The sequence below is a fragment of the Onychostoma macrolepis genome, chromosome 13, assembly GCF_012432095.1.
Source record: "Onychostoma macrolepis isolate SWU-2019 chromosome 13, ASM1243209v1, whole genome shotgun sequence".
NCBI classification, from domain to species: Eukaryota; Metazoa; Chordata; class Actinopteri; order Cypriniformes; family Cyprinidae; genus Onychostoma; species Onychostoma macrolepis.
Window position 1 is genome coordinate 937,479 of NC_081167.1, and position 16,143 is coordinate 953,621.

At 38.7% G+C, this 16,143-nt stretch overlaps 1 protein-coding gene across 1 annotated transcript in view; it reads right to left on the reverse strand.

Moving 5' to 3' along the window:
- The window catches only part of slit1a (slit homolog 1a (Drosophila)), a 70,800-nt gene that overhangs the window by 36,674 nt on the left and 17,983 nt on the right, over window positions 1-16,143 (reverse strand). Inside the window, 4 exon segments of the mRNA XM_058795179.1 lie at window positions 657-728; window positions 1,259-1,279; window positions 1,281-1,328; window positions 1,422-1,493. Coding sequence (XP_058651162.1) covers window positions 657-728; window positions 1,259-1,279; window positions 1,281-1,328; window positions 1,422-1,493 — 213 coding nt within the window.

The window sequence follows — 16,143 nt, forward strand, 5'->3', positions numbered from 1 at the left end:
GCCTGTTTCCTCCACTGAATATTTTGGAAGATTTTTTTCTCAGAATTGTGAGATATAAACTCACTATTGTCAGTTATAAAGTCATAATTGCGTGACATAAACTCTCAACTGTGAGATAAAGTCTTTTTTTTTATTCAGTGGAGGAAACTTGATGTACTCAAGTTTATAATAATTCTTACCGATATATCACACCAAATGAGACAAACTGGTATGTGTTTACAATTTTGACTATTACAGTTGATAAGGATAAAAATTAGTCTCAGTTTAATTGTTCAGAATCTTTTATTAAGTGACTTGTGAATCGAACCCATGACCTACTGTAATATTTGAGCTACATGCAGAATTTCACAGAAAACACTTTTAATTAATCTCTAATCGCATAACTCAGTACACTCAAAAATATGTCATCATTAACTCATCTTCATATCATTTCAAACCTTTATGACTTTCTTGCTTCTGCAGAATAAAATAAGATATTTTGACAGTTTTTGTCCACACTCAGAATATTCTTCTGTGTTCTGCAGAAGAGAGGAAGTCCTGAAGGTAAATGATGACAGGTTTATTTATTTATTAATTTTCTGGGGAACTCTTGAATATTGACTCAGTGTGTGTGTGTGTGTTTTCACGTGTTGTATGTGTGTGTTTGCGTCACTCACAAGGTCCTGAGCTTGGGCATGTGGTTGAAGCTGGACACTGGGATGCTGCTGATGTTGTTGTTGTTCAGGGTTCTGCCAAACATCAGAGAGACTCTTAATGATTGTTGCCAACGATCATCACTTCTGATTATGAACCAGTTCACCATGAAATAACCCCAGCCTGATCTCTTGAGAATTCATAACTATTTGTATTCATAAGCATTTAGCATTTTTGTATTTTGGATATACTTTGACAATATCTGTATTTGTATAGTTCAATTTGACTATTATATTGATATTTTTGAGCTCTTAACCTCAGCCCATCCTAAGCAAGTGTTTGCAAATGTTTGTTTTTGAGATGTGTTTGTGATATTTTGAATGCAGTGCTTCATTTTGCAAGAGATGTGAGGCATTTTGCATTTTGTGTGTGCAATTTTTGGATTTGTGTGTAAAGTTTTGAAAATGTGTGCAAGCAGTTGAAAAGAAAAACCTGTAATACTGTAAGTTTTAGTGTCGATACAAACAAACACAAACGTACACATGCTAGAATCAGACGTCCTGTGATTATGAATGAGATCACAGTCACACTGACGGATGCTAAAGATTGTAAAACATATACTCACAAAACTTCGAGTCCACGTAGTGCGGAAAGCTCCGTCCTCGATGCAGCTGATGTGATTCTTGTCTAGCTGACTGTAAAACACGCAGTGAAAGGACGGTTAAACGTGGGTTGGTTTAGTCTAGTTAGTTTAGTGATGTCTGTGCTGGCGTGTCATGAGCTCTCACAGGTTCTTGATGTCCGTCGCTCCTCTGAAGGCCTTTCGAGGAATCGCCTGGATGAAGTTCTCACTCAAGTCTCTGGAAGAAGAGAAAATCTGGGATTAAATACATTACATAATACACACAGTTCATAATTCACATTACAGGTGCATCACATCAGAATTAGGTGCCCTTGAGTCCGTGTCTGAATTTATCTCAAAATGAGGCTTATAATTAATGCATGATAGGTATATAGAGATCACTCAGAGGCTATTATGCACACACACTCGGTTTAGACATCAGATGTTCAAATGAATGATTTATTTTAGACAATTTTTTCAAACTGAAACCACCAAATAAGAGCAAATATGTGTGCAGAGCAGCTGAGTGAGTTTTGGTGCAGTCGCTGAGAAGAGCTGGTGTGATCTTCAGCAAAGCTAAGCAGATCCTGCAGACCACTCAAGCTCTGCTGTGTGCTGTATACTAACAACTGCTACAGATACACACACGTGTGCTGACGACTGTGGCGCTGATTGCTGTGGGAAGCGAGGGCACGCTGCCGCATGCTTTTATGTCCCGGTGTTAAACTCAGTGTTTTAAAATGCAATGACTATCTGAGGAAAGCAGTTTTCAAGCTGAGGCTTTCAAGATTAGTATTGACCACAAAATCACCATCAAAGTACCATTAAAGATGTCCATGTGACTTCTGCACTGTTCAAAAATACTCTCAATAGCTTTAAGTGAGAAACAGACAGAAATATTGTGGTTATTTACAAATGCTTAGCTTTCTCTGACATATTAATCTTTATTTTTATATACTCAAATGTTCTTTTTAAATGTGTTAAAATGTTTTATTTTATTTTATTTTTTTGTCTATAGGCCTAATGTTTTGATTCATTTTTATTTCAGTTTTGTTTTATTAATTAGTTAATTAATTAATTTATTTTTACTACAAGTTAACTAAATAAAAATGAGAAATGACGACTTGGTAACTAGTTTTTTTTCTATAAAAATAGTTTTTTTAAATTTAATTTCAGTAATGTTCCAATAAATCCCTTGTAACTATAATAACCCAGCTGAATACATGAACTAACTGCAGATATTTAATTAAAATTTTTAATAAAAAAAAATTTTTTTTCCAGTCTGCATGTAAAAGATGCTTCAGTACAGTTGTGCTTCAGTGCTACATTGCAGACTTTGGGTTTGATCAGTAAATAATGAGTATTTATCTTTGGCTGAACTATAGTGAAAGACCAAAAACAGCAGTAATGATGATCTGCCTGAAGAACAAACAAAATAAAAACACGTGCAAAGAGGTAAATTAAATTGTTGCATATTGTACAAGGCTTCTGCATCATGCAATGAAAATCTGAAAAACGGCTCTTTGTTTCAAACATGATGCTGAACACGAAACAAAGGATCAGCAGTAATAACAGACTGAGGACGTTTGTGAAAATCAATAGACAGACGTGTCATCGCAGGAGACGCAAAGCGCCAGAAAGCACTGAAAGCGGCGTCCTAAATCCTGTTGTCATGCTTTAAAGTGATCGTCTGCTGAGCACAAAGCTCTCTGGGTAATCTGAGTGGATTACACGCTCGTGTTTAAGAGGCTAATTGCGTATCTCTCAACACTAATGAGAGGCCTGAGAGGAAAACACACAGCCAATTCCTTCCTCTCACAACACTCACTTTCATCACACCGTCATGACTGGAGTCACGCTCTGTATTGGGCTACACAGTAATGTCCAGGATAATTCAAGCCATGATGACGGTGTGTTTTTCTTGAAGTCTGCTGGCTGTAGGTTAAGGGTTGGTGTCTGCGAGTGGATAAAGCAGGCAGAACGAATGAGTGCTGGTGGCGTGTTTGTTAGAGGGCCGTCCTCTGAAAGCATGTGACAAACAGAGCCAGACCCTCAAACTGATGAACAGCAGCGATCGCTGTAGACAAATCAACACGGTTTGTGAGGCTAAGAAGAAAAATAACATGCCATTTCCCTTCAGCTCCTTCAAAGCAGTCATTTACAGTTCATTCGTTTCAGTCGTTTATAATTAATCAACCACCAGTCCACATGGTTGGCAGAAACATTCATTAGAATTGACATTTTAGTGTAGATAATATTAAGTTTCCTATTCTTCTCTTATTTGTTATTCTTATAAGGGAAGACTATATGTTTAGACTACAGTAAAAGGATTTATCTTAACCCTTGTGCTTTAATTTGAGTTTCCCGGTCAAAAATGAACAATCTTTTAAAAATGGCTTATAACTTTTTCATTATGGTATATTATCACCAAACCAAATGATTGGTCATAAACCTCACTGATCTGAGCTCAAGCACCTAAAAAAAAAAAAATGCATTATTTGTGAATATTTATTTTGTGACAATGCTCATTCAAAAACAGATCAATGAGTCCTATCAATCAGTTCCTAAAGGAAATACAAAACCCGTGCTAACTGAAAGAACATATTTGGTGATAATGTAGCATAATTGGACATTTCTAAGCAGCTTTTAAAAGGCTGGTCATTTTTGACCAATAACACCACAAATGTAACAAGTTGGGGAAAACAAACATTATATATTATTATTATAAGCATTTATATAGCGCTTTATTGTGTGTATGCAGAATCTGATTTTACCATAAGTTTTAGTCTAATGCACTGACATTACCTAGCACTCTCAGGGAAAAGACAATCCTCTTCAGGTCACAAATGCAGGAACATAACCAGCCACATGCTGTTTGTAAGGCTGCAGGCTTCACATAACACAGAACTAAGACTGTCTTCCTCTCACTGCTCCTGATGCCATTATCACTGACTTTGAGTTATGAAGTCTTCCTGAGGGAGCGCAAACCGAGCTGGGAATCGTCTGGAAGCCTCCCAAGGAAGTCCAGTAACCACAGAGACAACGCAAATAGCTTTCATTCCCTCAAGATTCAGACCAACAATGAAAGCCTTGCTGAGCTTTCTTCATCACCATTTACGCCCTTTATGCTCATACACAAGGTTTAGCCCTCCGAGAGCCTTGCTATTCTGTAATGTAAAAATGCACACGTATCTAAAATGGACAACTTCTTAACTAAACAAACCCAAGAATATCCAAGAAAGCAAACAAGCATTGTGCAAATCGTGATGTCCGGCGGTTGACATTGAGTCAATGTCATTTCTAATCCTTCTGAGAAAAAAAACTAGTCAAAACTCGTTTTATCAAAGGAAAAATATATAGACGCAAAAACTGACAAGTAACAATGCACCAAGTTAAATACTAATTTTGAAATGTTAATTTAATTGAAAAAACTAAACAAAAACATTGTACTCTCTCCCCGTTTCCTGCTTTATTTTAATGCTGTTGTGCACCAGCGACACACAAACCAAACCAAACATCTCGAAGCAGAAGTGTTATGTCGAAATGCATGAAAAACAGGCAGCACACATCGCATGCATGGGTTTCTGGAGTTTGGTATTGATCCAAACCCAGCTGGGAGTCGCTTTGGGACTTGCAGAAAAAGTGGGAAGGTCTTTGTGACAAAGCTGCTGTTTAATGAATCCAACCGCAGCAGTCATGTTATAAAGGCAGAGCGCTTGTCCTCAAGAATCCTGCAGCTTCTGTCAATCTGCCACACGATTTGCAGATGTTTGCAGGCTTCTTCTGCCATGAAAGTTCATTCTGGGATCCTACAAAGCCATTCAAGAGAACTAGAGTAACACATGAGTCTGCAGTACTCGAGCGATTAAGATTACTATGATGCCCAGACAGGGATGGGCATCAATCTTTACTGAAACCTGAAACTCAAACAGCAGAAGCTCACACCAAATCTGCAAAACCAGACACTGATTCTCAGCCTTTGACTCATTTTGCAAGAGATGCGAGGCATTTTGCATTTTGTGTGTGCAATTCTTGGATGTGTGTGCAAAGTTTTGGAAAAAAGAGGCAAAGTTTTGAAAATGTTTGTAAGCAGTTGCAAAAAACTAATACCACAAATTCTCCACTTTTCAGTAAATATGAAGGTCAAAGAAGCTTTAGATTTACTAAAAGCACATTTCTCACAGTCACAATGCTTCAACAAGCACGTGGCATCACTGTCTTAGACTAATTATCGAAGACAACTAATTAGTTGAACGTAAACAAAGCAATTAGTGTCTTACAGCTGAACACATCTAAAATATTTGGTGTCAATGGAGACGTCTGCCAAAATGCCATCAGTGGTTATTTGAAAGTATCTGGAAGTATGAATATGCTAACAAGCCTTTTTAAAAAAAAATAAATAAATCGCACAAAGATCAGAGCTACACGCCAATACAGCCCATCAACAATCAGTGGTAAATGTATAAGTTCACATTACAAGACTAGTTTAATAACAGCGGGGCACATTGTAACGCAGTGTTATAACGTTCCTCATCTGCACGAGGAATTTAAAACCGGTTAGTGTCTTCTGCCAGTTAGTGAAGCATTAAAAAACTGATCTAAACTGATAAATAACAGATTGGAGGTTAAATAATAGCAGATTTGCCTCATTTTAAATGAATCCAAAAAACTGAGATGAAAAATCTACTTTTGCTATGTTCAGCGATATCTTCTAAAGACTTTTGAATTTTGGTGCACTTTTTTCTCTATATAGTGTTGATAAGGCAACTAGTACATACTGTAAATTTGGTTATGCTATGCTATTTAAATCACATGCGTTACACACTCCCCTAATTCACTGTTATCCAGGATTTCAGGTTCTTTCACTGCTGTTCAGCTGCTCAATAAGTGATCACTTAGTGAATAATTATCTTAAGTAATTACCATATTTTTTATTAAATAAACATCTCTCTAGGCTTTCAGCATGTCAAGCTTTGTACTGGTTTCTCTGGAACAGTATGTATTATTCTGCATAATCCAAGCGAAACAGTCACAAAGAGCCTCAAACAAACAAATCAAATCCTATTAACATCTCATGTGTTTCTCCTCGAGAGCAATGCAATTAGATTGAGCTTTGTGTTATCACGTCATCTCAAAAACAGATTCTTTTGAGTCTAGCATCATTTTTTAAATGCAAATTTGAGGAGAGAGAAGTTGAAGATGCCATGAAATATCCTAAAATATTGAGAAAATCAGAAATACATGTCTCAGTTCAGCTACTCTATAAGACTAGAGCATATTCAGTAGTTGAAAAAAAGCCATGCCTCTAAACGCTATTTCCCACAATGCAGTGCATTAGAAATGTCCATCTAATTAAAAACGACACGACAAAAGAACGGATGCTAAACCACCTGTAAACACATATTCATACATGTCTTTAAAACAATACACAACGCATTCTGAGAGCTCACAATGCAACTCAAGCACGTTATGACAGCAGGCAATGGATTCAAATGAATTCTGGTCTGGAAATTACGATTCCAGCCAAAACGGCCTCGGACTGAACAATATGAAAAGTGCAGGACAGAGAGAACTGGCCTCGTTAATGGCAGCAGAAGTGTCTCAGTCCCAAACACGCTGCACTAGTCTTTTGTCTGCCGTTCTATTGAGTGTCAATCGTGTAAGGGCACTTTAGCAGGATTAGACCGGATTCATTCATATCTGCTTTCTCACACATTTTCTCACGCATTCTTCTCCTTCTCGCGTCGGTGTGCAAAATATGAATATTCAAAGCATGGCTTCTTTTTTTCTCCTTGTTTGCCAGGTAGCTTTTTGCACTCAAATAAGAATAAGTTTTTTTTTTGTGTTTGGTAAACCCTCAGATGAATACACATGAAATGTTCAGAAGGAAATATTCGTTCCTCGCAGCGGAAATGAAAGTGGAGGCTCTGAGAACAGAGTATGACAGACTCTCGTGTTGATCGTTGTACCTGTGCGTCTCCGCAGCGGGAGAGAGAGTGTGTGATGCTGAATTATGTGTGTCACTCTCTGACACACTTTAGGGAGCAGTGAGGAGAGCATGAGGACTAAATAAATAAAGATAGAAGGCTTCTGCGCAAACAAACACACACACACACACGCACAGCAGCTCGTCTCTTTCCAGGCTTGCAGTGCTCCATGGGTAATGAGTCGGGTGTATTGCGGTCAGAGGCCAGTGATTGGTCTCCTCATCGGTTCATAAAGCTTCACTGGCCGGTTATCTTGCCTGCGGCGCTTTGGGTGACAGAGGACACAATCATTTTTTAGTGCTGCGCATCAGCTAAAAGACAAATGTGAATGAGTAACAGCACAAACACCTTACGAAGAACGTTTAGTTTCCCTCTAAACACTCAGATCCATCAGTGCATTATAACAACCTGCCAAAATGATCCCGATACTGCAATACTGCCTTATGGTAATTAGTAACTGGTGGATTACTATGTAATAAACATGTAATAAACCAATGATGATGATAATAATAATAGCAGGAGCAGCAAACTAAAAATACAAATAAATACACAGGTGATTCACAGATCAACAGCAAATTCTATGCTGCAGTTTGTACTAAAAAAAAATCACTCATAAATTGCTAGTATATTGAAACCCCACGTTTATTATTTGTGATTATTAGTCACAAATAATTCCAAAGAAACAGCAAGTAACACACTGAATTAAGCATGAGATTTTGAAGTAAAAAGACCAATAATGTTGATTAAAATGATTTTTAACAGTGTTATGTCAGAAATGTTCATTGAAAATGATTTTGATGTTGTATTTGTTTGATGAGGCCTTTGCTAGTTTGCGAGGACCATTAGATTGGATCAGATTCATTTGCGGTGGTTGCTTGCCATTGATTTTTTTTTTTTAATCTCCTCTAACATGTTTTTCTCTGTTTTTTATTTGTATTCTATTTTATTTTTGGCAACGGCTATTTGCACTAAGAGCAAATAGAAATAGATTCTATGTTAAAACAGCAGGATTTTCTGCTATTTATTGCAAATAGTGGCAATTATCTGCACATCAGTATTGTAGCACATTATAAAACAGTATGCAATAATAACATATTGAGTGCAAATTATAATGTTAATTCAAATTATTAAATGGATGCCACCTTATTGGGACAATATGATTATTTGCTTAATTTCTAGTGAAAATAAGTGCCTTTCTGATGCGATATGAGATTTGAAAAGGGAGAAAAAAAAAGTTGAACCCGGGTCCTCGGGTGACTAGCCCAATCACACGGTGGTGGGCGGAGTTAGTGTAAATAGCCTCTGCCAACAAGGCATGCAAATAGTGTAAATAGACACTCGCTTTATTTTTATGGACTTGTTCAGCACTTTGGTACACTGTTGTTTTTAAGGTGCTTTATAAATAAACTGTGATTTTGATTTGATTCAGATATAAGCACGGTATGTGTGCTGTTTTCTCATATTAATAACTGAGCTGCCATATGTTATTTCTTCACAAGCATGACTATTATTAACACAAACTCAGACCAGAAAATGTCATTATTATCTTGCATTCAGTATCTTTCACTGGTGTTGACATACAGCCAAGCAAATAACGTGATGTCGGACTGAAATACAGCAGCGATATATTCACGGCCTACAGAAATCTAAAGGTCTCGTCTCTCCGTCTGTTTCTGCGGGTGTAATATAAATGTCCTGAGGCTTTGTGAATCAATGATTCCTCACCGTAGGTGCCGCCAGTCAAATTACTGAGGTGAAGGTTGCTAGGAGACCAAGGTACCCAGCTGGAACTGAGTGTGTGTGTGTGTGTGTGTTCAGGAACAATGGAGCAGGAACAGACAGGAATCAGTGTGTGAGAGACTCTCATGATCATTCTGGACTCTTACACACATCTCGCGTCTTTTTTCACCAATGCTAATGTTTTCATACTTCCAAACTCCCACAGTCCCCTCCAGAAAACCAGAGCGCTGTCTTCTCCGAGAAAGGTCATTTCTCTGCCACGTTTCTCCCAGATTCACGATATGCTTAAAACAGCCCAGAGGCTTCAACATAGGAAACTTTAAAACAGAGAGGAAATAAATAGAGCCTATATATATATATAGAGTGCTCTCTTAAAAATGCCGGATAGGAGAAAAGACTGTCCTGTTGGCAATTTCTGCAAGAAAAAGGACCAACTTAAATCCTAGTTCACATTTGTGTCTGTAAAAATGCAGTTAGGGATGATGACTGTGAAAACAAGATCACCACACTCATGTTTCTCGCTCTAAACATGAAATTAATGTAATGGGAAAATTTCAAAATTTTGCACAAATAATAATGTTAAATCCTGCCATTTTCAAACCAATAAATGTTTGTTTTTTTGTTACTTTGTAAAAATGATTAAAAGCGATTTCAAGCCAAGCACCAGCCTCATCAGAGAGAAGGACAATCACAGCTCGTGTCTGCAGGGGTTCGGCTCACAACACAATCAATACAATCCAATCCCACCGAGCGCCCTGCCATCGGGGATGGGCGTCGGGTTATCTTTGTTTTCTTCTAGGCATTTACAACCTTCCCTCTTTGGAAAGTCAGCACTGGTGTGTGAATAGGCAGCAAGAGCTCTCAATAAAGCGTGGACATCATCTGCGCCCCCCGCCGTCCCTCCACACTGACCTCTCCACCTCAGGACTTCCTCAGGCAAACACAGCTCCAGGGGGGCCCAGGCTGACCAATCCATCTTCAGCCCGTGACAGCGATGGGAACGGCATTTAGACCCGAGGCCAAGGGTGAGAGACTAAATAAAGAGGACCAGCCCGGGTTTGATCAGGGTTACGCATCGGCTGCACAATGGCAGCGGCGCTCCTGCGTTCTTAGGCCTAGGTTGGACATTTCTTCAGAGGAATTATTTGAAAGTGTCTGTGTAGCTGTGTTGTGGGTAGAGTCCTCCTTCCAGAGACTATGACCAGTGGATACGTCTGTGTACTTTTGTGAGAGTGTTTGCTGGTCACATTGTTTCCCTGTCAGAACTTACAATGATATTTAGACGAGCTAGACTCATTGGTAAAATGTGCTCCATTCACGTACCTATACATACAATTCACTGCAGTTTCACACAAAGTATGAGTCTAGAGGCAGATTTTTGATTAATGACTTATTTTCATGTGGTCCTTGCACAATACTATGCAACACACTCTGGCAATTCACAACTATTTTACGTTTTGGCAAATTGGTGGCTAATTCGCATGAATTCTTACAATCTCATTCGTATGCTTTCATATGATCTGCTTACACCCCACTGATGGTTAGGTTTAGGGGTGACCCTCCATGCTTATATTTTTTATAAAAATCTTATGTTACTGTACGAATTACATTTCCTGCTAGCATTTTGAGCGTTGTTGAGCGGATTCTTAAACACCTCTGATTGGCCATTGTGTTCTCGCGCTCAGATACAGTATGTATTCACGCTTTCCCCGAGCGCTTACACAGATACAGACAGGAGCATTTGAAAGCTGCGTCTGTCAGCAGATCCCTAATGTATCTGCTCATAGATGGATCCGCTGATAGACGCGGCTTTCAAATGCCCAACTCAATCAGAAGTGTTTAAGAATCCGCTCAATAGCGCTCAAAATGCTAGCGGGAAATGCTAGTTACTACTTTTCGGTACTTTTGACAACACTACCCTCCGATGGTTGGGTTTAGGAGTTGGTTTTCATGTTTATGTGAGAACTAATATATTTTGAACAAGTACATTTTAAGGTTTGCATCATATAATCAGCTCCACCTGTTTTTTCTGACATAGTAAACTTGATCTGTCGCGCACCCGGTACAGCATTGAAATATGAAGCGCTCTGGTTTGAGTCATGACACTCGATAAAACGCTCAAGCAGAAGCAAGCTAAAATGACATGGTTGATTCAGCAAATGTTTGCTTTTACGAACACTGTAAGGTAGATAAAGTGTAGGGCTTAGTGTAGGTGCTAAGTTATTTTTAAACGCGACAGAGCATTAACCTTTTAGAGCCGCACACTAAACATTTCTGAATTGGTGGGATATGTACAACAACCAACAAAACATGTTATCTGTTTCCGATAAAACTGAACACGCTTTAAGTTAAGTTAAGATATTTCACTTTGAAAGACTCACAAAATGTGCAAGAAATGTCGGCATGTTTTTTCCAATGAGCCTGGGTCGCGATTTTGCTTTTCAGATGTCCTAGCATTTAGAATAGTATACAGTGTTTTCAGATGGTATGTTGTTTTACAGATGTGCAAGACAGAAAAACCAGCTCTATGAGAATGACTGCAGAAGGAAGGAGTTGTTGAGAGGGGTTAAAGATGAGTCAGGGAGCGAGAGGACAACAAGCCGCTCTGGAATGCCTTTGTGTCGCTTGGCTAATATTTGCACATGGATTTGGCTTTTTCCTCTTTAGCTTTCAATGTTTGCAAAGGCGAATGAAAGGGCGACAAGGCAATGGGTTACTGAGCAGCATGGGATCAGTAAAATGGAATAATTGGAGGGTAGACGTGGTGACATTTTGAGAATGCGTTTGTCATCCTTGATGACCGACTCTCATTAACACACACACACACTCACACGAGCTTATGAAGGCATACAGGTTAATGCACCAACACACACTTCACAGAGCCTTTGTTTCTCGTCTCTTTTGAACTGTTAACGGTGCCCACGCTGCACTGCTTTCTGAATATGAATTAGGCTGTTTTATGGCGAATATGGTCAAATCCAGTGCGAGATGGATGGTGTGTGAAGTACAGCTCAGACAATAGAAGGTGCCATTAGTGAAAAAGCAGAAATAACAGCATTCGAGCACTACTAAACTGAAAACCACCATACAATTACATAAAAAGTCAATGATAATGCAATCCCCTCATGTGAGCTCTGCTTCCTACAGGGCAAATCTGGATAGCATCAGACAGACAGTCACATGATACACACCATCAAGGCCTTTCACTAACGGCTTTAACAGTCTCAGTTTGGACTCTAATGTAGCCAATTTAGTGTGCGTAAGACAGACGTGTATCAGCCCAAGCATGACAGCAACATTCACGATTCTCTTTTGTCATCTGGCTGTTGTGTCTCGCTGGAATTCCTCCGCCTAATACTCCAAACAGAGTCTCTAAATATTTAAAGACTCTCCTTTCGGTGTAATTAATAACACTGGAGCATGCTGGCGGTTTGATCAAGGTTAAGTCTGTAAAGACTTTCAGAGAAGTGGAAGTGGAACATTAGGCAGTAGGAGCAACTTACCCTCATGTCCTTGTCCTCTCTTTAACACTTCAGAAGTAGGGCAGAATCGCTTATGTGTTTACACAGGGGAGACTGCAGTGAAATGGTCATTACTGAACACACTCCTAAATATGCAATGAGTCATACAGGGACTTTTTTAATAATTGTGATGCCAATCATTTCTCTACTTGGTTGCCTACCTATTTGCATTTATGAGGCGAGTGCTGTGCACAGATGAAAACATAAAGAACATCAACAGTGGGACGGGAAAAAAGAGATCAATAATTCTGGTGCAAAATCACCTCAAATTCTATGATTTCTCCAGCATCCACTGATGCAGCCCTAGATTAGCCATTCTCAAAGCAAATCTACAGAGAGCTGCTCTCATTTCCAAATGCAGTTTATTTATTAACAGAAGCTTCATCCGCCTCTCAGTGTAGATGAGCGACAGAAACTCCAAAAACCACATTGCCACTGTGACTCCACTTCTCTGAAAGTCACTTACGTTTGCAGGATCAATCATGTGTTTTGTCTTCCGTTGCAGTCTGTAGTTGGCCAGAATACTCATAGGAACGGTTCAGCCAAAAATGAAATTGTTTCATCATTTATTCACCTTCATATTATTCCAAACCCACGAGACTTTCATTCATCTTCAGATCACAAATGAAGATATTTAATATTCTCTAATCATTTTTGTCCATAATTTGAATTCCTAGGCAATCAACATTTTCAAGCTTCAAAAAGAGATTTCAAAGTCTTCAGAAGAGACAATCTTATTAGAACAAATTTAATTACGGCTTTCGTTCACATTTAAGCATTCATCAACACACTTAAATGAACCTCATCAAATATGGTAAACAGAAGTGCAAACACGTATACCAACGAGGTTTGTTTTCATGTGTCAAACAAGAACGGTTGAGCTTCCTGTTGGTTTTTACTAATCATCTGATGCATATCATGCATTAACTGGAAAGCATTTTCTCAATCTAGTAAATTCTAATCGAATAAACTGGCTTCTGAGAGCATTCGGTGTGCACTGAGGGCACATAGAGGGCACTTGTGGGCATTGATCTGAAATCTAAAATTACTGTATGGACACGCTAGTGGAAGACGTGATTGCACATCAAGTTCACTATGTGACACAGTACAAAAATCATGCTTATAACGTACCAGTTAGATATAGTGTTTTGAGGATGAAATAATTACGGAATTTGCTCAAGTTAGTCATATCAATTTAAAAGATAACCATTTTTTTTTTCTCCTCCATGTTAGTGGGGTAAAGCATATCTCAGAAAGCCCCACTCATAAACAGCACATAGGAGTTAGCTGCTCTTGACCAAATTTAGCTGCAATTTAATCAGATCATAGTTTAAAAATTATTTGCCTGAATGAAATATGGTTGACGCAGATATTAACACATGGCTGCAGCAATAAACAAGATCTACGCTGACATTTATTAACACACATTTAAGTCTCATTAGCAAAAAAATAATTATAAAAATGATTTGGGCAAACAAAGTTCACATATTGCATGGTATCCCCCAAGGTTTTGTTCTAGGGCTGCAACCTTTTTACTCTGAGAAACGTCATGGTAATAGACTGCACTACTACACACAATTAAACATATCTGACTTTAGGCTAGTTAGCATGTCTAAAGACTCACAGAAAATGATACTGACTGTAACCGTCTGTACAGTATGTCCATAAAAGTAATTTATTCTGACCTGGTTTGTGCATATAAGTAACATCTGTAAAAGAGCTTGATTTCACATAGGGAGTAACTCAAAGAGCATATTTTCTGTACATAATGGAGTAGAGAATTTAAAACCTCTCCACTGTAATACTTTGATGGCAGGATGTTTCTCTGGATCACACGTTTTTGTAACAAATCCAAAACAAATAGAGCAGCCATCCACAGACCAACATATTCCACACAGATGTCACACTGTTCACACATCAGATTTAAAAATAGAAATTACAGTTAAAAGACTATGATTTTGACATGAACAAAACATAATTTTTCTAAGCCACTTGCTGATCTCACGTGAACCTCTTGTGAATAAAACACAAGACTCAACTCTTCATGTTTCCTCTGTGTTTTCTCTCTTTTATCATTTTTTGTCAAGTTAAAGCATTTCATTATTAAACTCTTTTTTACAGTTTTGTTAGAAAGTAATAATGGAGCCTGTTTAAAAAATGTTCCTCCAGCAAGCCTCCTGTATAAGTTTCTTTGTTTGGCTAAAGATTTGATTAGGGTTAGTTCTGGGTTCAGGCTTAGAGCTGACGTGTAAATATAGCAACTTTAAATGTTAGAAACTATATTTCCTAACAGAATGATCACTATTATAAAGCTGCCAGCACACATGCATGAACTGGAAAACTTATCTCTGGCCATCCTAAATAAAATACAGTATTATCCAAACGTCATATTTGTGAATTGACAGTACCAAGGGCTGGATTTCCCAAAACACTAAGCTGAATGTTACAGAAATGTAAGTAGCACATAATTGCTGTGGAACGTTTCCCAAAAGCACTGTAATCTAAGTAGCATGAAAAGTGTTTGTAAATTACCAAGAGCCTTGGAACACAATGGAGTGCAAGGCCATTATATGCAACCTAAACGCATCTCACTCTCACACTGTTTATGAGAGACAAATGGACACTTCTTGATGCATTTTGATCACTGAAATGCATTTATGTATTATGCCAGAAAATACAAATGTGCATGAAACCCCCGAATTAAAACAATACCTGCTCCGCGGTGCCCTGTGACAGGTTTGAATTTATATGACAGCAACAATGATGTTAACTATGGTTGTCACCTAACATTGCACTTTTGTTTTTTATTTTTTACAATGGAGCTTCTCAAATCGGCTCATTAAGTGCATGAACTAAGGCCAAATCATGATCATAAAGGCTTCTATAGTTGTGCTCCTTTGGTTGGAAACTTAATGCTCGCATACAGAAGAGAGTATCTGCTGTAGTGGTGCATTTATCATAGAGAGATACTCATATATTGATACTAGAGAAACTTTGTGATTTTTATAAATTGTTTGGGTTGAGGTCTAAGCGTTTTGCACTTATAACAGCTCCAGTATAATTTTGTAGGAAGCAGACTATGAAAGATCTGAGCTGCGCTTATAAAGTCCACAATCAAGATCCACAGTCTGTGCTTAAAGGGACTTCTTCAGTCACATGTGTTGGTCCATCCACTCCACATGTTTTTGTATGATTGCGGTGGTCTAACCAGCCTTCTGCCAGCGCTGTGAGTCTCTCTTTGCAAGTGTTCATAATAAGGGCCGTGAAGGATGCGAGAGGGGGAAGAATGGTCTAGTAAATGGCAGAGGAGTTTCAGGACATGCCAGGCCCCATTGTGCCATTCTTTATCACGCCTGACCCAAAATCAAACATGCAGGTCCCCGATCTCCTTGGTGACATTGCAAGGCCTATCGCTTGGAGACCGAGAACAATGGCAGCCTGGGAAAGCCCACGGCGCGAGTAAAGACCAGTCTCTTTTGCTTAGACAAGAGGTGGCATAGCACTGACTTAGAAACACGGGCTGAGGGGACGGCTCTTCCATATCTCACTCTCTGAAAGCCCCCGGATTCTCCTCCACACATCCTCATTTCTGCACACACAGTCTACTGCTAACATTTAGGCTGTTTCATAACCTTCTCGT